This window comes from Mustela nivalis (genome assembly GCF_964662115.1).
Source record: "Mustela nivalis genome assembly, chromosome: 10".
NCBI classification, from domain to species: Eukaryota; Metazoa; Chordata; class Mammalia; order Carnivora; family Mustelidae; genus Mustela; species Mustela nivalis.
Window position 1 is genome coordinate 40845643 of NC_139029.1, and position 26188 is coordinate 40871830.

Genomic DNA, 26188 nt, shown 5'->3' on the forward strand with positions numbered 1-26188 from the left:
CGCCCACCCGTGGGCGGGACCAGGGGCCGGAAGTGGCTCGGGGGACCGACGCGAGCGGGAGTGGAGTTCCTGACGCAGCGACCTGGGGACAAAGTGGGTGGCGGCCTCGTCTCTGTCCCCGCCAAGTCCCATCCCCCCGCCTTCTCGCCGCCTCAGCCTCCCGGGACGATGGTGGCCCGCCTGCTGCTGCTGCGCGCCTGGCCTCGGGGCCCTGCAGTTGGCCCGGGATCCCTATGTCGGCCCCTTAGCTCAGGCTCGGGGTCCCGCGAGTACCTGCAGCGCAGCATCGTGCCCACTATGCACTTCCAGGACAGCCTGCCCAGGTGAGCCCGGCCTCCCGGTCCCCGCCGCCCGCTGGGATCGGCCCCAGCCTTCACACCAGATACTCACGACTCGTGCTGAACCCGCTCCCACCCCGCCAAACACTTAACCTAGGACGCTGTTACAACTCGGAATCTGGAAACCCTGTCACTTTGAGAATCTCCTGACACAGGAACCTCAGAACGTTTGCATTCCCTTCCAGAACGCCCCATTTCTCGCTCAGATTCTCCGTCTGGAGCCCTTTTCAGATTCTCTCCAGTGACCCAACTCCCATCCAGATACCGAGGAGTCCCTCACAGTTCTTCCTGAAAAGTGCTCACCCTGCGTATCTCCAGCACCACCCTTACCTCTCCAGCTAGGGTGTGCCCTGAAGTACTTTAATGACTGCCCCTCCTCTTTGCCCAGAATATAGACAGGCCAGTTCCTGATACACAGTATCTCCCCTCCCTCAACTTTTCCCAGCACTCCCACCTTCTTCAGGCCTGTTGCCCAGCCCTACTCACCATGCCTCCAATACTCTGCTCTTTTAGCAGCCCACGCGTCACCCAGCACACTCCTCAAGGACTCATCTTACCCTCCTCTGGCCTCAGCACTCCAAGTCCTGTCTTCACCTGAGGGCCTTTCACCCCTTCCAAACCTTCCTCAACTACTGACAAGGTTTCTCTCCCTAATATATCCTCCCCAACCCACAATTAACTTCTGCAGCTTCAACCCCCTCACAGAATTCTAGACACCACCCTCAGTGCCCCTCCCAAACTCTAATTCAGCTTAGATCCAGAAACCCCCCTCCCCCAATTTTTCTGTGTTCATCTTCACCTGAGCTACCCGCTCCTTCTAACACTTCCCCGGGGGTTTCCTCTGTTGGGAAAATAGTCCAAATAAATCATCCTTTCTTTTTCCCTCATGCGGTATTTTCTTTTCCCACCTGGTATTTTCTTTAAGTCGACTTTAAGTTTTCCTAGTCTTTGAACTGCCAGCCTTAATCTGAGCCTACCTGGGCTCCTTTTCCAAAGTTAGAAATTTCCTGAAATTCATTTACCCTCTAAAACCAGACTTTAACTTCTCTGCTCACTCACCGGTTAGTTCCTGGTGCCAAGTCCCAAAATTGCCTCAAAGACCCTTCTCACTTCCTTTCTCACCAAACTGCCACCAGGGATTTCCCAGTCCAGGGACTGGAGGCTGGGGCTTTTGTATCATAGGGGTCACCCCAACTACTAGATTGCTGTTTTCTCCACATCCAGCAACAGTGTAACCCACAGTCATCTTTGCCCACCCCCACCCTCTCAGAAATAGCATCTGAGGTGACACTTGGGAAATAACGGCGTGCAGACATCTAACGTGGACAAAAATGAGATTATCTAGCTCCAACCCTACTGCTTCAATTTAGCAGGAGGAGGGGAGGAAAAAAAGTTGCCTTTATGCCTGTGGGCGAAGTCTCCTTAACAGCCTACGGGTGAGCTGAGCGAGCCTGTATGTGGGGGAAAGGTGAGGAATGACAGAACCTGTCTTCACTTGCCAAGCCCAGGAGCATTTGACCTTCTGGCAGCCCTGTGCTCCACTCGGGTTTAAGATCAGAGGGATTTTCTCCATTTTAGAATCAGTAAGCTGAGAGTAATACGCAAGATCATTTCCTCCAATCTGCGACAACAAAAGGCTGTAGGAATTGCACTACTACGAACAGTAGTACTGACTCATCACCTGTGTTTAACTTGGAACAAGGATCACCAGGCCTCCATTACCTTAGCTGTAAACTGGTGGTTAGATAAGATGAGATTCCTTTTATCTCGGTTCTGGACAGATGAAATGTATTATCTTTGACATTCATTTTGATGTTCTGCTTGGTGAAAAAACCCTGGCTTTAACGTCTGGTAGAACTTGTTTTCAGAGTCTAGATGTGATACTTAGCAATTTCAGGCAAGTAACTTCTTTCAGCTACAGTTCTTACCAGCATGGAAATGAAACACACATTTCATAGGGCTATTGTGAGCACAGAGTGAGGAAAGATGCCAAAAATAGGGAACTCTTCTAATTAGTTTTCCTGGGAAGGGCTAGTCTCTTTGTGGTAGTTCAACTGGATCTCCTTCCCTCCCTCTTCCTGTTCCGGTCCTATCACTGCTGCCTTTTTTTTTTTTTTTAAGATTTTATTTGAGAGTGAGGAAAAGAGCAAGAGCTGGGGGAAGTGGCAGAGGGAGAAACAGGCTCTCCGGTGAGCAGGGGGCCTGATGCAGAACTCGATCCAGGACCCGGGGATCATGACCTGAGCCTAAGGCAGATGCTTAACCAAGTCAGCCACCCAGGCGTCCCATCCCTGTTTCCCTTTGGCCACTTTCATCTATGTACCCTTGCATGGTCATTTATTTACTTTTTAAGTGTTAACGATTTTTTCTTTGCTCCTTTTTAGTGTGCTCAAATATGCATCATATAAAATTTAGCATTTCAACTGTTTTTAGGTGTATAGTTCAGTTAGGTGTTATTTTAAAGGGCCATATTTATATAAACTGAAGAGTTAACCTCAGAATATAAAACTGAAAGTCCTGGGGGGACACAGGGTGGGCCAGCCTGACCCACTCATTCACATTATTAATTTGAGAAACATTTATTGGTGTGGATTTATTTTTATTTATTGATTTTTTAAAGTTTTATTTATTTATTTGACAGACAGAGAGCACAAGTAGGCAGAGAGGCAGGCAGAGAGAGAAGGAGAAGCAGGCTCCCTGCTGAGCAGAGAGCCTGATGCGGGGCTCGATCCCAGGACCCTGAGACCATGAGCCCATGATCTGAGCCGAAGGCAGAGGCTTAACCCACTGAGCCACTCAGGTGCCCCTATTGGTGTGGATTTAGAGACCAAATTGGTCATGGTGAGGAGCACACCACACTGTGGGGAAGATTTGACAGAAAAACAGGTAAAGATAAAATGTGATAAATGGGAAGCAGCATTTCCTGATGGTTAAGCTTGTCATCCTGAAAAGAAAGAGCTACAACGGGAAGCAAATGAACATTTATTTGGGATCAAAGAATCGCCAATTGGGGAGCACAAATTCAAGTAAATACCCAAATAGGGTTCCCACCTGTAGGGTGAAAGCAACAAGTTCTTATGAGGAAGAGAAAGGGGCAATTACATGAGTTGAATAAAAGGGGGGAAATTTTTTTCTATGCATGTTTATAAGTCAAACTACTCCCGGTTATACATTAACTGCTGACTTTTTTTTTTCTAGACAGTCCGTATCCACCAGTCTTATGATCAGGGTGTCTGTTTTTCCGCTGACTTCTCAAACAATTGCTCAAAGACAGTTGCCATTTTGTCCAGAAGGTTTCTGGCCAGTTCCAACAAGAGCAAGTAAGGCAGTTTCTCTACAGTGGCTGCTCCAACTTTTTTTAAAATGGCTCCAGTCCTTTCAGTTTTCCACAAGATCATGAGTCAGGAGTCAGATCTGATTTTTAATCCAACTCCCCTTCAGACTAGCTGCATGGCTATGAGCAGGTCCTCTAACTTAAACACTGAGCAGGGAGCAGGGAGCCCAATGCGGGGCTCCATCCCAGGACCCTGGGATCATAACCTGAGCTGAAGGCAGACTCTTAACTGACTGAGCCACCTGGGTGCCCCAATAAATAAAATCTTTTAAAAAATTTTTATATAGAAAACATGTGACTTACAAAAAACTGGCATCCATGAAAAAAGTTTATACTTCCTTTATCCATACTTCCTTAATTTAGTTCCACTGAGAAAATTCAGTTTCTGTTGTATTAATAACCCCAAAATAAATAATCATCCTGAAAACGTGCTTTTCCCACTTTCATGACTGTCTCTATTGTATAAAAGTGTTGAGAAAGGTAAGTAGGTAACTTCATAATTACAAGGTAGCTGAGGTAGTATTTGGGATTTGCTGTGTAAGTCCATGAATATAAGAGCAGTATTCGACCATGTTAAAATGTTGTGAGTGGTTACTCGGTGCAGCCCAAGTCCATATTGGCTGTAAATAATGCAGATTATTTTTGACATCCTGTTTTTGATAAACATGCATTGAAAAATAAACTGAAGAATCACAGTATATCTTATAGTGAGGTTTTAAAGTGTATTTTTTGGATAACTTTCCAGTTTCCCAAAATGGCTGCCATATTTAGATATTTTGACTATATCAGTCTTAATTTTAAGTTGGGAGTGTAGCTTGGCAACTATGAGTATGTTTTGGTACAACAGGATTTATTGTTCAGTAAAATCACTGACATGAAAAAGCAAGTACACCTCACTAGGCTGTCCATGTGTTTTCATCTTGCTGTGGACCAGTGACTCGTCACCATCGCTGTGGTTGGGAATGCGGTGGTAGAGAATGATGAGTAAGGAAGCAAACGGGAAAATCGAGTAGGACTCTTGGTGAGTGGGTTTTGCTTGATGGTCGGTCCCATATTTGGCTGGTCCTTGGACAGACCTGTGTTTCATTTCTGTATGATTCTCTGTCATAAAATGCCTAAGAAAATTTAAAAAGAGAACTTTCTTTTTTCACCTTGGGGGAGAAGAACGCAGTTATTCATACTTCAAGTAGAATTAAAATCAGTGCCAGGACAGGCTTAGCAGAGGTATCATACTTGTGAGCAGGAAACAAGAATGCTTCGGGCAGCTTCTACTTCCCCATTTTGAATCTATTTGAATATTTTGCTTGTAAAATCCATCATGAAGACATTAAAAAGTTCTTATTTTACTTAAAAAAAAGTTACCATTGATATTTGCATTAGTAAATCCTATTTTGATTGGCCTATGGCTTCCCATTTTTGGTTTTTGGGGGAAGGAAATTAATTATCCAGTAATTATTTATTAGTTTGGTTCATGAAGCTAACTGACTTCTTCCACATATTGTCACCCTTACACTTAACTTATTTTCTTCCCAGGCTGCCTATTCCCAAGCTTGAAGACACCATGAAGAGATACCTCTGTGCGCAGAAGCCTCTCTTAGATGATGACCAGTTCAGGTAATGCTGAGACCCCCAGATGACTGTGGTTGGGTGGTTCAAGAGAGACTGGCAAGTACTAGTGGGCCAAGCTTCAGGGAGTGTCTGTGATTTAGTCGGGTCTCCAGGCCCTGGGACCTAGTCCTGACCTTTTCAAGTTCAAGAAATGGGTTTTTGCTCTGGAATGACTGAGCAGACCCTGGAGTGAGATTCTCTTTGACCAGACACAACAGGCAATGGTTTCTAAGCCAGAATGCCAACTTTGTACTGTATCTTGTCAGGTGGACCTGGAGGCAGGCTGGCCCTGGTCATCAGCAGAGGACATGTGCTCTTGGTAGGGAGTTCATTGAGGAGAGCATATGGCAGGCCAGAAGTTTGCTTGGTGAGCATGTACACTGCATCGGATAGTATGCCCTGCAGATTCATTCCCTTCTTGGAACCGTGTATATGACTTTATTTGGAAATAGGATCACTGCACATGTAATTATTTAAGGTAAGGTCATACTGGAATAGGATGGGTCTTAATCTGGTATAACTAGTGTCCTTATGAGAAGAGAAGAGACACAGACATGGCAATTGATGGCGGAGGCAGATTGGACTGTATCAGTAAACTAAGGAATGCCAAGGACAGCTGGTAACACCAGAAACAAAGAGAACAGGGTCTCCTCTAGGGTCTTGAGGGAGAATATAGTCCTGTCAACACCTTGGCTTTGTACTTCCAAGAACTATGAAAGAATAAATTTCTGTTGTCTTAAGCCGTGCAGTTTGTTGGTGTTATGGAAGTCCTAGGAAACTAATTCAGCTTAGAATTGGACAGTAGTATTGGATATTGTCAAAAGTGGGTTGTGTTAAGCTTTTATATCCCGGTATAGTTCACGTGTTCCATATTGGAAGGTTTTATACAAATAAGTGGCATAGTTATTGGGATCACATCCTTCCCTGGGCAATGTTGGAAAATATAGATGGATTGTTCATGATCTAGTCCTCTAGTCCTTTGCTTTTAAATATTCTATTTTAGTCACTTGAAGCTTCTCTTGACATGGTAATGATTTAATAGCTACCAGTTACTAAGTATTATGTTTCAAACTATCCTGAGTCCTTAGCTTTAAAAGTATTTTTTAGGGGCACCTGGGTGGCTCAGCGGGTTAAATCCTCTGCCTTCAGCCCAGGTCATGATCCCAGGACCCTGGGATCGAGCCCCGCATCGGGCTCTCTGCTCAGTGCAGAGCCTGCTTCTCTCTCTCTCTCTCTCTGCCTGCCTCTCTGCCTATTTGTGTTCTCTGTCAAATAAATAAATAAAATCTTTAAAAAAAAAAAGTATTTTTTATCCTTATAAGGTGGTATATTAGCCCTGTTTTACACATAAAGAAACCACGACTCAGAGATGGAGTAACATGTTCAGGGTCACATAGTTTGATGGTGACAATGCTAAAATTAAGACTCAGCTCTTCTGGATTCTAAGGCCCATCTCCTTTTCCTCATGCCAAGCTGCCTTCTAGATTACACATTGTTTTATGAGATGTTGATTGATCGTCCCAATCAGTCATTTTAAGAAGGTATCTTAAATTTATCTGTTTGGATTGATTGCTGTTCTTCTGATCAGAGGGCCTTTCTGATTTCACTCCTAGGTTCTAGGCGTATGCTGCCCGGGACCCAAGTCTTAGTGTAAGAGTTCTTGGTCATGAGTCTAGAAATCATGTATTTATTCCCTGCCATGGATTTATTCTGTCTTTCGTGAACATTTCAGGAAAACAGAACAGCATTGCAAGAGTTTTGAGAACGGGATTGGGAAGGAGCTGCACAAGCAGCTGGTTGCTCAGGACAAGCGGAATAGACACACGAGCTACATTTCTGGTAGGTGCACCGGGCTGCGGGCATGCTAGTCCCTGAGCCCTCCACGGTGGACAGGAAGGCATCTTTTCTCCTGGTTTGGTCTCAGAATATTTTTGGTGAGACCAGCCCACCAGCAGAAGGCCTCATCTGCTCTTTCTGAGGTAAATTTCAAGGCCGAGGAAGCTCCTCCTCCACTAAGATCTCACCTGGAGTTTGCCCTCAGGAGCAGTGTTTCGCCTTCTCTGCAGGTAGGACCCAGGCAGAGCCTAATCACTGGTTCCATGAAAAGGATGCAGGATTAAGTCCTGTGCCCCCTATGTGTTGCCCTGGATCCTTCTCAGTCTGGCATAACTGCCCTTTCCAGCCTCATCTCTTGTATTACCCTGATACTCTCATGCCTGACAAAACTCTTTGACAGCTCACCATTCCCTCAACCCTTTAGTCTTTCATTCTTCTGTGTCTTTGTCCATGTTGTTCCCTCTACCATTTTTTAGCCTAACAAATTCTTTAAGACCCAAGTATGTGGTTGCCATAGATGCTGGCAAGGGTTGGGGGGCATGGGGAACAAATGGGGTGAAAGAGGTCAAAAGGTACAAACTTCCAGTTAGAAAAGAAGGAAGTCATGGGGTAGAATATACAGCATTGTGGCTGTAGTTGATGATACTGTGTTGTATATTTGAAAGTTGCTAAGAGTATAGGTCTTAAAAACTGTCATCACAGGAAAAGACAATTTTGTGACTCTATGATGACGGATGTTAACTAGATCTATCTTGCTGATCATTGTACAATATATGAATATGCCAAATCATTGGGTTGTATACCTGAAAGTTGTAACATGTTTTATGTTAGCTGCATCTCAGTTTTAAAAAGAAAAGAATAAAAACCCCACCCAGGTGGGATGATTTTTCCAGGAAAACTTTCAGTCCTCCTCCCTCTCCATTCAGAGCTGGTTGGTCCCACCTCTGTTCCCATAGCACTTCTTTTAATTTACTGTGTATTTTGTTTATTTTTTTAAAGATATTTTATTTATTTATTTGATGGAGAGAGCACACAAGCAGGGGGAGCAGCAGACAAACGGAGAGGGAGAAGAAGGCTCACCATGGAGCAGTGACCCCAATGAAGGGCCCAATCCCAGGACCCTGATATCATGACCTGAACTGAAGGCAGACACCCATCTGACTGAGCCACCTAGGCGCCCCTATTTTAATAAGGTTATACATGCCCATAGTTTAAAGAATCAAAGAGTTCTACCAGGCTGGTCTGGAAAAATAGCAAGTTCCTGACCCTCCCCTGGTTTCCCACTCCTCACTTTCAGCTGCTCCCTCTTCTGACCTGCCCCCAAATCCCATGCCTGAACCACCGTGTCTTCGCTTGTTCAGTTGGAGGCGTTATCTCTGATGTCTCACTGTGGAAGACTAGAATCGGGCAGTCTGTCCTCTCCCTACCACGTGCACACGCATACATGCACAGGTCTCGTTCTGTGATGATCACGGGGCTCACTTGTCATTTTGGTTTGCTCCATACTTAGTGTTTACACTATTAGCACCATATAAACACTATCGTCAGCTGAGCCGTGGAGCCTATTGAAATTGTTTTTCCTGTTCCTGTATGAACTTGTTTCCCCTGAAGTTAATAATTATTTTATGCTTTCTTTTGTTTAGTTTTCTATGTGCTTAATAAGTTATAGGGGAAGATTTAAAAAAAAATTTTTTTTAAGATTTTATTTATTTATTTGACAGACAGATAATAAGTAGGCAGAGAAGCAGGCAGAGAGAGGGGAGGAAACAGGCTCCCTGCTGAGCAGAGAGCCTGATGCTGGGCTTGATCCTCGGACCCTGGGATCATGACCTGAGCCGAAGGCAGAGGCCTTAACCCACTGAGCCACCCAGGCACCCCAGGGGAAGTTCCCCCCCCCCCCCCTTTTTAAAGATTTTATTTATTTGACAGAGAGAGAGAGATCACAAGTAGGCAGAGAGGCAGGCGGGTGGGGGAGGGATCAGGCTCCCTGCTGAGCAAAGAGCCTGATGCTGGGCTTGATCCTCAGACCCCGGGATCATGATCTGAGCTCGAAGGCAGAGGCGTTAACCCACTGAGCCACCCAGGCGCCCAGGGGAAGTTTTTTTACGCTCTTATATTTCTTCATAGTCTGTCTCCAAGGTGCATTTTTCTTTCCTGTTTGTTTTGTCCTCTTTTCTTTCTTCAGATCCTTCGCATTCCTTCTCTGATGCCTTGGATTTGAGTGAGATATTAAAAAGCGTTTGGAAGCTCTATGGATGAGGGTGGAGCCAGGCTGCCCCAGCTTCACTGTAATGGGACCTGGCTACACCATTTCTTTGGAGGGCCCCTAATGTTAATGTTTCTGGATCAGACTCCCAGGAAAGGCTTTTCCATTTAACTGCCGGTTGCTACTGTTGAAGGACTAGGGTAAGGGAAGAGGGCTTGCGATCTCAGCTGTGACTTCTGTCCCCCAGTTGTACTTTCTCCAGAGATGAAAACTTAAGTCTTCTACTCGTGCAGGAAGGGAATCTGGGGAGTGGGAGTGGGGGTCTAATTAAATAGCCTTTCAACCAATTCCTGAGCCCCCTGGGGTTCTTCTGTGTACATCATGTTATCTCCTGACATTCTCGGCCACTGGCTCAGGCTTGGCATTCTCGAGTCTGCCTTAGTCATTACCAGTTGTCTCAATGCTTTCCGACGGCCAGTATTCTCCTCTTTCATTCTCTTTGCCTTATAGCTCTTTAAAATTCTTTTACTGGAGGGATCAGAGACATAAATTCATGTCTTCTTTCATCAAATGGATCTTACCCCAATACCTTTTCTCTTACCATTTCATTGTGTTACATCATGTTTTAATTCTGTTGATGTCCTTCACCAGAGTTCATCCAAATCAGAGTCCTGGTCCACTTCTCTCTATCCCCTAGGCTGGGCAGGGCCTGGCACAGCATGTTCTCAAGCAATGAAATGGAATGAGTAGACCAACAAATGAATAACAGATAGATGTGTGTCCATTAATCCTGTCCCCAGTGTTTTACATGTGAAAATTATTTACTCCAGTGGGAGATGGTTTGTATTTGTAGACTTTATCCATGCTTGCTAATCTCAAAGGAACTTTCCCCGAAGACACATTTTCTGATAAAACGTTGCTTCTGGAGTTTTTACAGGTAAAGAGTCCACAGGAATGCAGAAGGCTAGTTTAGATGATCCACATGAACTGACTGTTATTTCTAATTGCTTTTCGGACATTTCTTAAGAGTGAGGGCACAAATGTACAGAGTATACAGAATGATGGTGAATACTCTCCCCCACATATGTGAATGTTGGCCCCAAGAGGAGATGAAACAAGAGCCAAACCCACGGGAATGGCTCCAATCAAAAGGACAGACAGTAGCACTAATAAATGTTGCCGAGGACGTGGCGAAATTGGAACCCTTGTGCACTGCTGGTGCTAAATGGTACAGCCACTTTGGAAAACAACCAGGCAGTTTCTCAAAAGGTTAAACTTAGACTTACCCTGTGTTTGAGCAATTCCACTTGTTTCCCCAAGAGAATTGAGAACATCCATCCACACAAAAACTCATACAAACCAGCATTATTCATAATAACCAAGAAGTGGAAACAACCCAAAGTCTACCAGCAGATGAATGGATAAAAAGAATATGGTGTATCCATGTAATGGGGTGTTACTCAGCAATGCAAAAAAGCGAAGAACTGATATGTGCTCCCACGTGTCTGAACATCAAAGACATAGTAAGTGGTAGAAGCCACATGCAAAAGACCACATGCTGCATGGACCCGTTTATATGTCATGAATTACTGCAGATCAAAAAAATAATTAGGAAGTTTCACCCTCTGAGACTGAGGTTTTTCTGCGTCTGCTTGATTATTTTTCTTTTCTCAAATTTTATTTTTAGGGACTGTGTTAACTTCTTATGATGTTCTCTTTTTACATTTTTTTTAATCTTTTAGACCCCTGGTTTGATATGTACCTAACTGCTCGAGACTCTATCGTCTTGAACTTCAATCCATTCATGGCATTCAACCCTGACCCAAAGTCTGAGTATAATGACCAGCTCACCAGGGCCACAAACATGACTATTTCTGCTGTCCGGTTTCTGAAGACTCTGCGGGCTGGTCTTTTGGAGCCAGAGGTTTTCCATTTGAACCCTGCCAAAAGTGACACTGATACCTTCAAGAGACTCATACGCTTTGTGCCTTCCTCCCTGTCCTGGTATGGGGCCTACCTGGTTAATGCATATCCCCTGGATATGTCCCAGTATTTTCGGCTTTTCAATTCAACTCGTTTACCCAGACGCACTCGGGATGAACTTGTCACTGATGAGAAGGCCAGGCACCTCCTGGTCCTAAGAAAAGGACATTTCTATGTTTTTGATGTCCTGGATCACGATGGAAACATCGTGAGTGCCTCGGAAATCCAGGCTCACCTGAAGTACATTCTCTCAGACAACAGCCCGGCCCCCGAGTTTCCGCTGGCATATCTGACCACTGAGAACCGAGACGTGTGGGCAGAGCTCAGGCAGAAGCTGGTGAGTGAGGGCAATGAGGAGACGCTGAGGAAAGTGGACTCCGCTGTGTTCTGTCTCTGCCTGGATGACTTCCCCATCGAGGGCCTTGTCCACTTGTCTCACAGCATGCTACACGGCGACGGCACCAACCGCTGGTATGATAAGTCCTTTAACCTCATTATAGCCAAGGATGGCACTGCCGCCTTGCACTTCGAGCATGCTTGGGGCGACGGGGTGGCAGTGCTGAGGTTTTTGAACGAAGTGTTTAAAGACAGCACTCAGGCCCCTGCCATCAGCCCACAGAATCAGCCGGCCCGCACTGACTCCTCTGCGGCTGTGCAGAAACTTACCTTCAAGCTGAGTGATGCCCTCAAGACTGGCATCAGCACTGCGAAGGAGAGGTTTGATGCCATTGTGAAGACCCTCACCATTGACTTCATCCAGTTTCAGAGAGGGGGCAAGGAGTTCTTAAAGAAGCAGAGGCTGAGTCCTGACTCGGTAGCCCAGCTGGCCTTCCAGATGGCCTTCCTGCGGCAGTATGGGCAGACTGTGGCCACCTATGAGTCCTGCAGCACCGCAGCCTTCAAGCACGGCCGCACCGAGACCATTAGGCCAGCCTCCATCTTCACGAAGAGGTGTTCCGAGGCCTTTGTCAGGGAGCCCTCCCAACACAGCATTGGCGAGCTTCAGCAGATGATGGCTGAGTGCTCCAAGTATCATGGCCAGCTGACCAGAGAAGCCGCGATGGGTGAGCTGGGGGTGGGGAGACTGCCCTGGGGTCACGTTGCCCTCTGCTCTGGGGTAGGCCTCAGTAAGATCCTCCTCTGTGTCTGATTTCCACCACTTCACCAGTTCAGTCCGTCTGCCAACCCCCAGATGGTGATTATTCTCTGCCCTAGCAGTCTGAATGGCCAGATTAGCCATTGGGATTAGAATGTTCTTTACTTCTACACAGGGATAGAGAAATGGATCTTTTTTTTTTTTTTTTTTAAGATTTTATTTATTTATTTGACAGACAGAGATCACAAGTAGGCAGAGAGGCAAGCAGAGAGAGAGGAGGAAGCAGGCTCCCTGCTGAGCAGAGAGCCCGATGCGGGGCTTGATCCCAGGACTCTGGGATCATGACCTGAGCCGAAGGCAGAGGCTTTAACCCACTGAGCCACCCAGGCACCCTGAGAAATGGATCTTAATTTATCCTCATTTAAAGTCACCTTTCAGCTGTGACACACAATTCTCTTTCTGTTGTTTGTTGGTCATCTGACTTGCTTTTGACAGGTCAGGGTTTCAAGGCCTGCAGCCCCTCTTACTTTGCCTCACTTGGCGTGTGTTGGCTTCCTAGAAAGAAGCCATTTCAAAAGCTCTTCCCAAATCCAAGTGTCATCCTTCCTTTGCCTCTCCGTGGTAAAATTTGAGACCTGGAAAGGACCTGGAAGGTCACATAATTCTGTCTTCCTGCAGCCAAAAGTCCTGGAAGGAAAAGAGATCTCTGTGACATTGTGGTCGGTAGGAAGCTCGGGCCATGGGCTCCACATTATCCAACACGTGAGCAGTAAAGCTGAGATGAGAAGAGATTAGAAACCTCAAAACCCTTTCCATTTTGTTCCAGCAACTCAATCTTGTGTTTTACACTAGACTTTGGATTTTATTTTAGTTTTTGAATCCATAGCTCTCTTGTATTTTTTTTTTTTTTTGACTGACTAAACTGATTCAGTTTCAGAATTTTTAAAAATCATACTTTCATTTTAGGCTCAGCTGCAGAGGTTAGTGAGTTGGATGTGTGCATATATAAGCAGACAGAGCCTTCTTCTACTCTCAAAGATGCTATGAAGGGGACTCCGACAACAGGCGGGGGGTTTTACTAGGATCCCTTTCCATCCTGGGATTCTGAGACTCTGGTTTTCTATATTTGTCTCTGACAGGCCAGGGCTTTGACCGACACTTATTTGCTCTGCGGTACCTGGCAGCAGCCAAGAGGACTGCTCTGCCTGAGCTCTACCTGGACCCGGCATATGGGCAGATAAACCACAACATCTTGTCCACGAGCACCCTGAGCAGCCCAGCAGTGAACGTCGGTGGCTTTGCCCCTGTGGTCCCTGATGGCTTTGGCATTGGGTATGCTGTTCATGACAACTGGATAGGCTGCAACGTGTCCTCCTACCCAGGCCGCAATGCCCGGGAGTTTCTCCAATGTGTAGAGAAGGCCTTAGAAGACATATTTGATGTCATAGACGGCAAATGCATCAAAACTTAGCATCTGGATGGGTGAAAAGCCTTCATCGCTTCATTGACATAAAAATTGGGGCCTAAAGGTGCTATTCTGTATATGAAGGAAACTAACCATGAGGTGCCTAGGCAGCCAGTGCTGTAAGGCTTGAGCTTTAAAATGCAGTTTTAAAGCTAAACATGTAATTGCCAAGTGGTAGATCATAACTAAAGAGAATGGGAGATTTCAATTTTAAGGGCATTTGATCAGGAGGTGGGATTTGGAAGGATAACTTAGGTGTATCTATTGTTGAAACAGAAATAAAAATTAATTGCTGCTTGGCAATGGTTCCTTTTAGTTGCTGTTGCTGTTCAGCCTACTTTCCTAATCCCCACAAAGAACTTTCTGACATTAAGTTCGGTAAGTTCAGGTAACACTAAGTTCCCACTGGCTCCTGGCTTTTTGGGTGAGGTGGGAAGTGCTGTTTCATCCTCCCTATTAACTTCTCTCTCTCCTGGGACATCCTTTGTAAAAATCCTCTTCATTTTTCTGGAAAGTGCTGGTGCTTGATTCTGATAGTCCTGCAGTAGTAAAAGGTATTCCTATGGATTTGGGGAGTACTATTTGACTATCCAGCCAAATGAAGATTTATAATTGGTGTGCATTTAATCAACTGAATCTTTCCTGCCATCTATGGCCTAATGTACACATGACTACTTTACATTTCGGACTTGAAATCTCTGATTTTGAGAGAACACAGAATTTTTGTTAACAGTCTGTTGTTGAACACTGCTATATCATGAAAGGAAGGGTGTTTGGTTCTGTTCTATCTTGGGTTTTGAAAAGGAATGGTTTTTGCTTGTGTTTAATTTTAGCTGTGTTTATGGTGGATCGCCCAGGGGCTTACTGGACATCAGGATTTGAATTCTCATATGAGCCAGTCACAAAGCACTTGCAGTGCATTATCTCAGTTCCCCTTACAGTTCACATAAACCCACCTGCACGTCTTCTAAGTTGCCTCCACCTGTCCTTCACTCAGTTGTCATTTAGTGACTACCCAACAGGTACCAGGTTCCCTGTAGTCCATGGTTTAATCCGAGCGGAACATCTGATAGCTGCCAGTGCACGTGAACATCACGTTGTTCTCATCTGTGAAGCACGATCAAGAAAACCTGATCAAGAAACCTGAACCAGATGTTGGTTTCGCATGCGCGCGTTCGTCACCCGGAAGCACTAGCCGGGGCCCCGCCCCGCCGCCTGTATAGCTGCCAGGGTGCTGCGCTTCTTGCACTCCCACTCTTAGCTCCTACTAGTGCCTACCTTATGCTCTCAGCTGCAGAACGACGCTGTGGGGTTTGTCCACCTGTGCAGACTCAGGAAATGGTTGACAAGGCGACAGGCAAGTCCAAAGGTAAGTTTAAAACCTATGCTATTTGTGGGGCCATTTGCAGGGTGGGTGAGTCAGATGCCTCCTATTCTCTGGCTGAGGCTGACGGCGTCGTCTAAAAGAGTTTCTGACAGAAGAGGATCTTAAGTGTGTAATATTTGTCATAAATAGTGACCCTTCCCTCCAAAAACTGGTATCCTGGTTCTACCATGTCCTCCCTATACGACCAAAGGCAAGTTATTCCGCCTCTCTGGTGTGTGTTGCTCTTTGTGATTGAGGACAGTTCCTATAGCATGGGAATGTAATGAGGGCTAGCTCTAGTGATGCAGGGAAAGCACCTGGCAAGTAGTTGAGGCTCAGTTTGTGTTCCCTTGCTGCTCTGTGGTGTCTGTGCTGCTGTTGCTCTATTGCTTATCGAAGTAGTATGAGCTTTTATTATTTTTTTAAAGATTGTATTTATTTGAGAGAGAGAGAGAGAGAGCATGAGAGGAGAGAGGTCAGAGGGAGAAGCAGACTCCCTGCTGATCAGGGAGTCTGATGCGGGACTTGATCCTGTAACTCCAGGATCATGACCTGAGCCAAAGGCAGTTGCTTAACCAGCTGAGACACCCAGGAAACTAGTATGAGTTTTTAAAACCAAAACCTTGATTGGAACTTGCAGGGCTGAAATGTCATATTTCATGCATCTGTTCAGGGTGAATGGACCCTTCAGCAGTACACCTTGAGTACATGCAGTTCTTTAAAGGAATCTCTTCTATGGTCTGTCTCCTTGTTCAGCATTCCTACTTAAAACTTACCCCACCCTTCCTCCTGGTCTTGGATTCGTGCTGTGAAGGCTTCTATAGTGGTACCTGGGATGGCAGAAACCCTTAATAGTTTATTAAGTCTCAACCCAGTTGGCGCTCATACACGTCTTGCACATTTGTAAAGTATTCAGCTGATTTGATCCCCTCATCTCTGGAATGGACAGAAGTTACTGTCTCCAGTTTATGTACAGAAGATGGATAGTTGGGGAATGTAAGGTCATTTGATAAGTGGTAGGCTCAGGACAGGCTCTTTTGATTCATTGTCCAGGGCTCTTTCTATTATGTTTCTGTTCATCTAAGCTTCCAGTAATTATCTTAAACTAGTTGGCCTCCCAACTCAGGAGAATGAACTTTATTAAACACATCTGTGCTCCTCCTGACCCTAAAGCCGTTCCCATGTGGAGTTTCCCATGTGAGGAGTGGGCTTTGGGAAATCAGCAAGTTTTGTCCAGGTGGCTTTCTCTCTTCATGACTCCAGAACAAGTGTGGCACAAATTCAGATTCACAGCCATACCAGCCTCTCTAGAGATTATCTTCTTCTCATTGAGATTCGCTGAGAAGCCCCAAAGCGAGTTTTGCAGATACCATGTAGCTCTTTTTTTTAAACAGCTTTATTGAGATATACTTCACATATTATATATTCCACTTATTTAAATGTATCATTCAGTCATCTTAGCATATCCACAGTTGTGCAACGATCACTACACTACAATGAATTTTAGAACATTTTCATCCCCAAAAGAAACTCTGTACCCATTAGCAGTCATTCCCCTTTTCCCTCAAATTCCTGTCCCGCAACCAAACACTAAAAATACGAATCTACTTTTTGTCCCTATAGTAATTTTCTTATCTTGGACATTCCGCATAAGTGGAATTATACTATATATGTAAGGCCTTTTGTGACTGACTTCTTTCACTTAGCATAATGTTTACAAGGTTTATCCATGCTCTATTATTTATCAGTACTTATTTTCTTTTTATTGCTGAATACTATTTCAGCATGTGGGTATATCACATTTATTCATTCACCAGTTGATGGTCATTTGGGTTGTCTACCTTTGGCTATTATGAATAATTCTGTGAATACTAGTGTATAAGTTTTTGTGTGAACATGTTTTCATTTCTTTTGGGTATAGACTTAGGAGTGGAATTGCTAAGTCATGTAGTAGCTCTCTTTCGTCATTAAAGGAACTGCTAGGGTGTTTTCCACAGTAGCTGAACCATTTTACATTTCCACCAGCAGAATATGAAGGTTTTGGCTTTTCCCATGTTCACCAGCACTTACATCCATCTATCTTTTTTTTTTTTTTTTAAGATTTTATTTATTTATTTGACAGAGATCACAAGTAGGCAGAGAGGCAGGCAGAGAAAAAGAGAGAGCAGGAAGCAGGCTCCCCACTGAGCAGAGAGCCTGATGTGGGGCCTGATCCCAGGACCTAGGATCACGATCCAAACTGAAGGCAGAGGCTTTAACCCGCTGAGCCACCCAGGCACCCCTCCATCTATCTTTTTTGCCATATAGCTACTCTGGTGGGTGTGAAGTGGTACCTCAGTGTGGTTTCTAATAGCTTATGTTTTAAGTTAGACCACATCAAGCATGCTTTCCAGATTACCTTTCCAGTTATCTTCATGTGACACAATGACAGAATGGGAGCCAGGATTTGAGGAGGTAGACACGAGATAGGTGGTAGATGGAGAAAGGAAGGTTATGGTGTTGCAGGGTCATTCTGCCCTCCATCCTCCTCCTCCTAGCTTGGACTTCTGTTTTAGCCATTAAGGAGCCTGACACAGGGTGGGTTATTGCTGGAGATCTGTCTTGTTCCCTCCTGGCACCCATACCTCTGAAGGTAATTTTGTAGCTCCTCCTATCAAGAGATGGAGTCTATTTATTCACTCCTCACTGGCCTTCCTGCCTCCAGATCCCACTCATTCCCTCCAGTCCATTCTCCCTCCTCACTGTAGCCAGTGATTTTTCTCATGTTCAAGCCTGATCATCCCTGCATAAAATTCTAAGATGGTTTTTCATTACGTTGGAAAGAAGTTCACGCCCCTTAATGGAACAGTTGAGTCTTGGATGGAGCTGACCAAGCTCATGTTTTCAGCCTCAGCTCTCTTAAAGGCTTACACTCCCTCAGGGATGCCATGGCATGCTGTTGCCTCTGCTTGGAACACAACTTCCTCCCCGCCCTTCGGATCATCTGCTCAACTTTCAGGTTTCAGCTAGATTTCACTTCCTCTAGGAAACCTTCCTTCACCCCATCCTTGGAGACTGAGTATGCCTAAAGCTTTTTGGCTGTCTCACCTTTCCCACAGTACTTTGCAGTTTCTGCAGCTTTCTCCACTGTTAGACTGTGGGAGACCAGAGGGGCCCCAGGACTTGTTAAATATTTGGGAACTGACTATCCCTCTAAAGCCCGGTACTGTGACTGTTTGTCGCAACAAGCATCTCAAGGGCTGAAGGCCATATCCTGTATCCCCACGTTCAACACAGTGCATGGCATGGCACATGAACTGTGTAGTACATGGAACAGCAGGATGGTGACTGTTGCTGTAGTTAGAGGTTTTGGAGCTGGGCAGAGAGAGTGAGCAACAGTGCTTCCAGTTAAATATGTAGAATGTACGGAAGCAGCCTCTCCATACCACTGCTGGCTGAGCAGGAAGAGCAGCAGCAGCCTGGTGAGTGCCCAGGTCGTCCAGAGGAGCTAGCACATTGAATTGATTGCAAATTAATTTCCCTCTCTAGTCATTGTTAAAACATATTTCAAAAGGGAGAAAGAAGTTTCCAGTTACCCTCTGACAGTTCCACTGTGCTTGTAGCAGTGGGGATTTTTTTTTTTTTTTTTTTACAAATTAACATGTAATGTATTATTTGCTCCAGGCGTACAGGTCTGTGAATCATCAGTCTTACACAACTCACAGCATTCACCATAGCACATACCCTCCCCAGTGTCCATAACCAAGCCAACCTATCCCTCCCTGTCCCCTGCCCCCCAGCAACCCTCAGTTTGTTTCCTGAGATTAAAAGTCTCTTATGCTTTGTCTCCCTCCCCTGTCCCATCCCATTTCAAGCAGTAGCGATTCTTAACTGAAGGTTGTGGAATTCCTTGGATTGTCTAGCACAGTAATTCCTGCCTGGATGTATCAAAATCAGAATTCTGATGTGATAAATCTGGTCTTGTGTAAGTTACCTGTGAGGCCTGAATCCTCACAATCTTTTTCTTCTTGAATATCTCCAGGGATTAGGAGCTCCCCATCTATAATGTATCACATTCCGATTTTGGACAAACATTAGGAGAGTCTCTCTTGTATTGTGCTGAAATCTATCTTCCTGAAACTCTACACTTGGTGCTTGTTTGCCCCTATGGAGTGTCGCTGTCTTTGCTCTTGCCCAGATGGGACTCCTTCAGCTCTGTAAAAACTGACCATGTCTGCTGCACACACACCCTCCCCGCCCCCGCCGCCTCTTGCTTTCTTTTGGATAAACCTCTCCTGTTCTCTTGCTGTACCCCACAGGAACCATCTCCAGGCCTAGTGAGTTTTGTTTATAATTGCACTGAAATGGAGAGCACCAAATGAAACAGCCCCACAGCATGGACTGACCAATGGTTGGGGGCACTGCTCTCACCCCCCGTCTTGCCATTATTTCTTTTGATCTAGCCTGTGACCACTTTTAATTCAGTCAGTTTGCATTTGGCATAGGTTGAGCTTATGGATTAACCCAAAGCCCCCACGTCTTTCTCACTTAATCCATGTCTGCTGTAAATCTAAGTAATTGGCTTTTATAATCAAGCCTGGCATTTGTCCTGGCTCATGAGATTGTATCTTTTGGTTCCAAACCAATTCTAAGTAGGAAGCAGTAGGCTCAGAAGAGGGAGCTGTAACAGCCATACTTGGGGAATTAGGACATGGTTAGCTATTCACTGCTGTTTCCCAATTCAGGGAGCAACAACATGTTTAGAGAACAGCACAGACGGTCTGCATTTCTAACCAAGTCGTCACTGCTTCCATTCCCTCTGTATAATGCCCCTGACATTGTCCTGAACATGTTGCCTTCATTATCTCCTTTAGTCCCCACAGCAGACCAAAGCACACCCTGCTGTGAAATCAGGGTGTGCTCTGGTCATCTGGATACATCATTCATTCGAGAATGCTTTTAAATTAAAGGAAATCTCAGATCTTAGCCCAGAGATTCTAATTCAGTAGGAATGAAGTAGAGACAGGAAATGTCTTTTTCAAAAGTTTTCCCAGTGATCCAGTGCACCTGTTTGGGATAACTGTTTTAGTTAGTGGGTTATAGTTGCTTGGCTCTTGAACAGGACAGCTTGGGTCTCATTCATCTTCTCCCTGTAGAGCCTATTGCAGGGAGGCCCTGCAGGGGAAGATGGCGGAATCAAAGTTCAGATGCATAGTTAAGTGTCAGGAGTGTGGGAATGGTCCTTGTTGTGAGTCCTGAGCTTTCTGAAGGCCAGGCATGCAGCCTTCTCTGGGGCTCTGATGGCTGACCAGGGATAGGGCTTAGCCCAGGGTGACTTCACTTACAAAGGAGTGGGGACAGCATTGTGAGATGATCAGGCTGCCTGGTCAGGCAGAGATCCTGGGTGCCTCTGCCCTTCCTGGGAAATAACGGAAATGACTGCTGTACACGAGGGTGCAGCTTAATGTTACCCAATCTTCAACATGTCATTCACCAAAAGCCAAGTTAAAAAAATTCTTTTGGATAAAGATGGCACCTTTTAAACAGCTGTGCAAGGATAGTGTTAGAAGGGCATACTGAGGACTCAGATGGTCTCATCTTCCACTTGTCCCTGCATCCAGCAGCTTTACCATCCACAATGTGGACAGGAGACCAGTCCTGGAGTGTGGGGCAGGGAACTAACTTTCGTGGTGATGTGGGGCAGGCCTCAGACATGCCACCACCATTTTGACTAATTCTTATTTAGTAACATAATGTCAGAGCTGAAATTGCCCTTATTTTAGATGGAGAAATTGGGGTCCTGAGAGGGACAGGACTTGCCCAGCGTTTACAGTGAGTCAGACACTGAGCCCAGCGTTCTTCTACCCCACCGTGCTGCTGCACCAAAGCACCCAAGATAACTAATGGCGGAATAGACTTTCATATGCAGAAACAGAGTCCCAGTATCTTTTACTGCTCATATTCAAACATTTGCCCCAGCGCTGTTTATTGGGGAGTTAAAAATTTAACTGATCTGCAACAGCACCTTTCCTAAACCAGTTTTCACACATGCTGGGGTCTGTCTACTATCCCACTGGTCTGTCCCACTTGTCCATCACAAGGCCAGTATGGTGCTGGCTTCATTGCCACTGCTGTGTCACTACATCGTGGCATCCAGTAGAGGGCATCAGATTCAGAATCAACCTATGTTCTGTTAAAAAAAAAAGTTGAGATCTGAATAAGAACTTTATAAATACATTTGTTGAGAAGGATATACTACCAAGTCTTCCTATCCTCCAGTAATAGTATATAGGTCTCCATTTATTTAGGCTTTAACACCTTTCAGCAAAGTTTAATAATTTTCTCATATACTAGAGTCATGAACATTTTTGATAGATTTAACTCCCAGTTACTTTTGGAGGTATTTTTTCTTATTATTATAAATAGTACTTTTTTTTCGATTTTTATTTTGCAGAATGTCATCGGTTTGATTTGATTTCTGTATATTGATCTTAAATCCAACACCTATTAATGCTTTTTTGTATTTTGTGAGTGGAAAATCACAATCCATGAAAATGAGTTTTCTTCCTTTTTGATACCTTCCCTTTACTTTTTTTGTTGTCTTAGGGCACTGGGTGGGACCTCAAGCGCAAGGAAGAGTAGTGGTGATCAGGGGGTATCAGCTCACCCTGACCCTGACTGGACTACTTCACACATTTCATTTGCTCTACATTTTCTATAAATCTACTTTGTGAGGTGAGGGTAGTTCCTTTCTATTCCCAGTCTGCTCAGAGTTTCTATAGTTCTGTTGTTTTTGTTGTTGAATGAGTATTAAATTTTAGTGAACACTTTTTCTGAACACTTGCATCTGCTGACATCATCTAATTTTCCTTCAATCCCTTAATGATTATTTGGGTTCTTCCACCTCCTGAAAAATGAGAAAATAATCTAAAATATAAAGGAAACCTTGAGATCCTTTTATTGTCTGTCATTGTGAGCTTCACACACACACTGGCTATTGCGTAAGAGACTAAAACCCAGAAAGGCTGCTTTCTCAGGCAGCTTCCACTTATTTGCTTTCAGGCTGGGCAGTGGACTGGACCCTGGGGGTGACAGACTGGACAGACCTGCTGGCGGACGGCGGGCCAAAGAAGTTCTACTCTGTCACACACTGGAAAGAGCAGATCCAGGGGCCAGGAACATAGGGAACCTAGAGGAAACATGATGTAGATGCCAGACTGGAGAACGGACAAGGTTGGGATCACTTTACCACCAAATCTGAGGTAGTAGTGCTACTTTCTAGTGCCCCCCACAACCAGTCTGGAAGTGGGCATACTTTTTCCTAATGGGCCTCTCAAAAAATGAAGGTAATCATTTTTACTTCCAAAAGATTCACTCCAGCAACACTGGTGAAATAAGGTGTCTCACAACAGATTTTCCGAATGGTGGATTCACCAGTGTGAATGCTTGAGCATACCCTCACCATCTAACTGCACCGAACAACTCTCTCTACTCTGCAGGGGATCCTCAGACCCAGGGAACCAGGCCTACGAGACTTACAGGGCCCTGACTCCTATCTTCAGACTTCCACAGGGCTGTCCAGGGGCAGAACATGGAAGCGTGACCACAAAGGTGACAAACCAGGACAAGCAGCTTTAGGGAGCAAAGATGCTGACTTGGCAGAAGGAAGAACTTTCCTATTGATTCCCCTGGTGGGAGATGATTGCCGCATCACAGCAAATGGACAAAGACTTGATGACTGTCCAGCAGGAACTTCACAGAGAGATTCATGCCAGTACTGGGCTGCTGCCTCTAAAGTCCCTGCTAGCCATGGACTATGAAGTGACACCAGCTAGAAATGCCTGGGTTTGCTTGGGAGCCAAGGTGATCAATGTAGTGTTTTGGCTCAGGACCATGGGGCTCATGGCATCGTTCCACAGGCCCAGCTGCTCTTTGCACTGTTGGCTTTGACACCATTGGTCCGTTGGGTTAACCTACCTGCTCCCCAAGAGCTGGAGAGCCCTCAGAAGCTATGTGCTCCTGCATATTTTAGAAATTGGATCCTCTACTGTGGGAATGTGCCAGGAAGCAACCAGAGACTTCCAACATGAAGTTCTTATTTGTGGCTGGCATTGCTGTTACTTGACTCTGCCTTCATGCACCAGTGCAGTATGAACAGGGGCTTTATTGGTGGGACTTGGGAAGCTGTGACAGAGCCCAGCATGCAGCGGTGAGGGCTTGGATAACTTCCAGGAAACAAGAGATGAGAGGACTCGCCTCAGTGGGCTCTGCTGCCTGGGGCACGTTGTCCCTTCTCAGTTCTTAGAGGCAAGTGTGCAGGAAGAAGGTTCAGCACTTCACAAACTGGTGGGTGACCTCGTAGATTCCCACAGATTCCTGAGCCTTTTCATCATAGTCAGTCCAATCCTGTGGGGAAAAAATGGCCCTGTCAGCCTCATGAGATGGTTTAGGACAGTGGGGACTATGGCACTCTGGGACTTCAAAGGCCCAGTTCAGGCTCTTACTGAGACATTCATGAATATGTATGACCTAGAACAGAGCTAGAGGCATTCTGGGCAAGTTCACTTAACTTCTCAGAGCTGCAGTTCTGTCCTCTATTAAAAAAAGGGACAAAAACAGGTTGAATATTGAAAGAAGCAAATGGAGAAACAGGTATAAATACTTAGCATCATGTCAGGCACATATAAGAGCTCAGTAAATTCCAGTTGTTGTTGTTATCAGGTGCTATGCAAACTGAAGGAGGTTTCCGTCCTCCTTTTGAAGCCTGACCACAGGCTTATTTAAGGTAGTAACATGTTCAGTAATACAACTGATTTTCATTATTCATGGTGGTTATATTCTACAAAATCACCACAAACACTGAATTAGTAAATAGTGAACCATTACTCCCAGGGGAAATACGGTGTTATGTTTTTGGAAGCCTCTGATCACATTTTCTTCAACCAATCAATATACAACTCTGTTTTGGGTAGGTTTTTGTTTAAAAACACCTTATATATAGTTGACTTATAGGCAACAGCACTAGAACTCATGCCTACACAAAGCTTATCTAACATGCATTTTCTCCATTAGGCGTATCCAAGCCTTCTCACTTATGGACCACTAGATAACATTTTAGCACTATACTTGGGGCCATTTAAACACCAAAATCACCAACAAAAATAAGAAGGCAGAGTCAGCTTTCTGTTGATCTTTGTTCACCCAAAGGGTAGTTCCCACCAGGTTCCATACAGTGCCCCCACAAGGCCCCAAAGTCCTGTACCTTCTCCTGCAGATTAATATCACTGAAGACTGTCCCCGATTCCACACCCTCAGCAGCAAACCCAGCCTGGGGGTGACAGGAAGGCAGTGGTTAGTCTGGGGGAAAGAGGGCAGAGGCCTGGCCAGGGAACTGGCTCTTTTCAAACCACCTTTGGGATGGGAGGACAGAGATGCAGCGTGAGCACCTGTTCTGGAATCATGTACTTCCCAGGCCTGGCAGCCTTCCCAGTACTACAGCAGTTCCTCTCAACTAGAGCCCTGGACCAGAGGCAGGAGGTGAAGGGTAAACCTTTCCACTAGCCCTGAGCTCCCAAAAGACTTGGGGCACGTCATTCCCCTCTCTGGACCTTAGTTTTGTTTAGGAGATGGGGATGAGAACGGGCTCTGGAGTCCGACCGGGGTTCAAATAACTGTTCCCATGCTTACTGTCACCCTGCACAAGCTGCAAAATCTTTAAAAAAAGTTTTCACTTGTCCAAACAATAGGATGAGTAACTTCACAGGGTTACTGTGAGGATTTAAGGAAGTACTATGTAAACGTGACCAGCACAGTGCCCAATATACAGTAGGCACTTAATAAATAACAGTTACTACCCTTAGGAGAAGTCCTAGTCCACAGTCTCTGGATAAAGCAAAGTTCTATTATTCCTGTATGAGCTCCACACAGATAGCGGTTACGCACCTGGGGCTGGAAATCAACTGGTTCAAGGCCTCGGCATTCAAACTCTACAATTGTCTTGAACTTCTCATTGTCTTCAGCCTAGAAAAGAAGTGTGTTGATGGCGCTTGGAAAGATCTCAGTGCTGCTGCCCTTCCTGCCAAAGGGGCCCTACAACCCGTTAGTCCAGAAGGGACTCAAGAGCAACTCCTCCTCTTCTGGAAGAGGCCTGCATTGGACAGAGCTGCTGCAGAAGAAAGACTGAGTACTAGAGTCGGCCTGCCTGGATATGATCTCAGACAGCTCTACCTCTCTTCCCAGCTAGGGCCCAAGATTGTCAGACTGGGCTGAGGTTCGCTGTGAAAATCTAAACTATGTGTAAAGTTCCTAGCTATAGTACCTGACACTGTGCTCAATAGATGGCAGATAAAGTTATCAAAATAAAAAAAATGTGAACAAGAATGTTACACTATAAAGTTTCCAGATCTTCCCAATGGCCCGGACACTTAACTACAACCTTTGACTAAAACTCTGCCATATTGTGAGGCAGGAGGATGACTTAAATAAAAGCCTTTGAAAAGGGGTTTTCACGTGGAACAGGCACCTCTGAGGGGGCTGGTAGAACGAGGAAATTCAAGTCTCCCTGACCCATGGGCTCAGAGATACCAAGCACCACACCCACACATTCAATCTCTTTCTGTCCTTCATTGTAAAATCATTTCCTACACACCAGTCATGTGCCCGGCACAAAGGAGGCACTCTCTGTCGGCCCTGGTTTGCTTTTTGTTTGCTGGTGTGTCTCATCTGCCATATATTATTTACTTGAAAGCAAGTCCTTGTGACTTCTCTAACTTCAGAACAAAGCTGAGAATTTGGCATAAATCAGACATGTTTCAAAAATACTAAGTAAGGGGGGCCCCCTGGGTGGCTCAGTTGGTTAAGTGTCTGACTTCAACTCAGGTCATGATCTTGGGGTCCTGGGACTGAGCGCCCGGTGGGGAGTCTGCTTCTCCTTCTCCCCTACCTTCCCCCTGCTTATGCTCTCTCATATAAATAAAA

The 26188-nt window shown here is 45.2% G+C and overlaps 2 protein-coding genes across 13 annotated transcripts in view; one reads left to right on the plus strand and one right to left on the minus strand.

The window, feature by feature from the left end:
• Nucleotides 1–25591, plus strand: CPT2 (carnitine palmitoyltransferase 2). 9 transcript variants are annotated; one of them, XR_014299959.1, is made up of 9 exons: nucleotides 8–323; nucleotides 5206–5286; nucleotides 7013–7119; nucleotides 11065–12369; nucleotides 13541–13733; nucleotides 14183–14244; nucleotides 14864–15235; nucleotides 21818–21946; nucleotides 22711–23616. XR_014299959.1 is itself a non-coding variant. In XM_082688437.1 (9 exons), the coding sequence occupies exons 1-8, from the start codon at nucleotides 169–171 to the stop codon at nucleotides 21943–21945; spliced, it is 2109 nt and encodes a 702-aa protein (XP_082544563.1). In that variant the 5' UTR covers nucleotides 8–168; the 3' UTR covers nucleotide 21946; nucleotides 22711–25591. The 9 variants fall into 9 exon arrangements, 4 of the variants coding, with proteins under 4 accessions (XP_082544566.1, XP_082544563.1, XP_082544564.1 ...); XM_082688437.1 differs by having other exon boundaries at nucleotides 15158–15235; nucleotides 22711–25591; XR_014299957.1 differs by lacking the exon at nucleotides 21818–21946 and having other exon boundaries at nucleotides 14889–15235; nucleotides 22711–25591.
• CZIB (CXXC motif containing zinc binding protein) overlaps nucleotides 23356–26188 on the minus strand; it is a 5923-nt gene continuing 3090 nt past the window's right edge. For all 4 annotated transcript variants that reach the window (XM_082688471.1, XM_082688473.1, XM_082688472.1 and 1 more), the window contains 3 exons: nucleotides 25154–25231; nucleotides 24474–24539; nucleotides 23356–23617 (listed from right to left, as the gene is read on the minus strand). In XM_082688471.1, coding sequence (XP_082544597.1) covers nucleotides 23540–23617; nucleotides 24474–24539; nucleotides 25154–25231 — 222 coding nt within the window. In that variant the 3' untranslated portion in view covers nucleotides 23356–23539. The remainder of the gene's footprint in view (nucleotides 23618–24473; nucleotides 24540–25153; nucleotides 25232–26188) is intronic.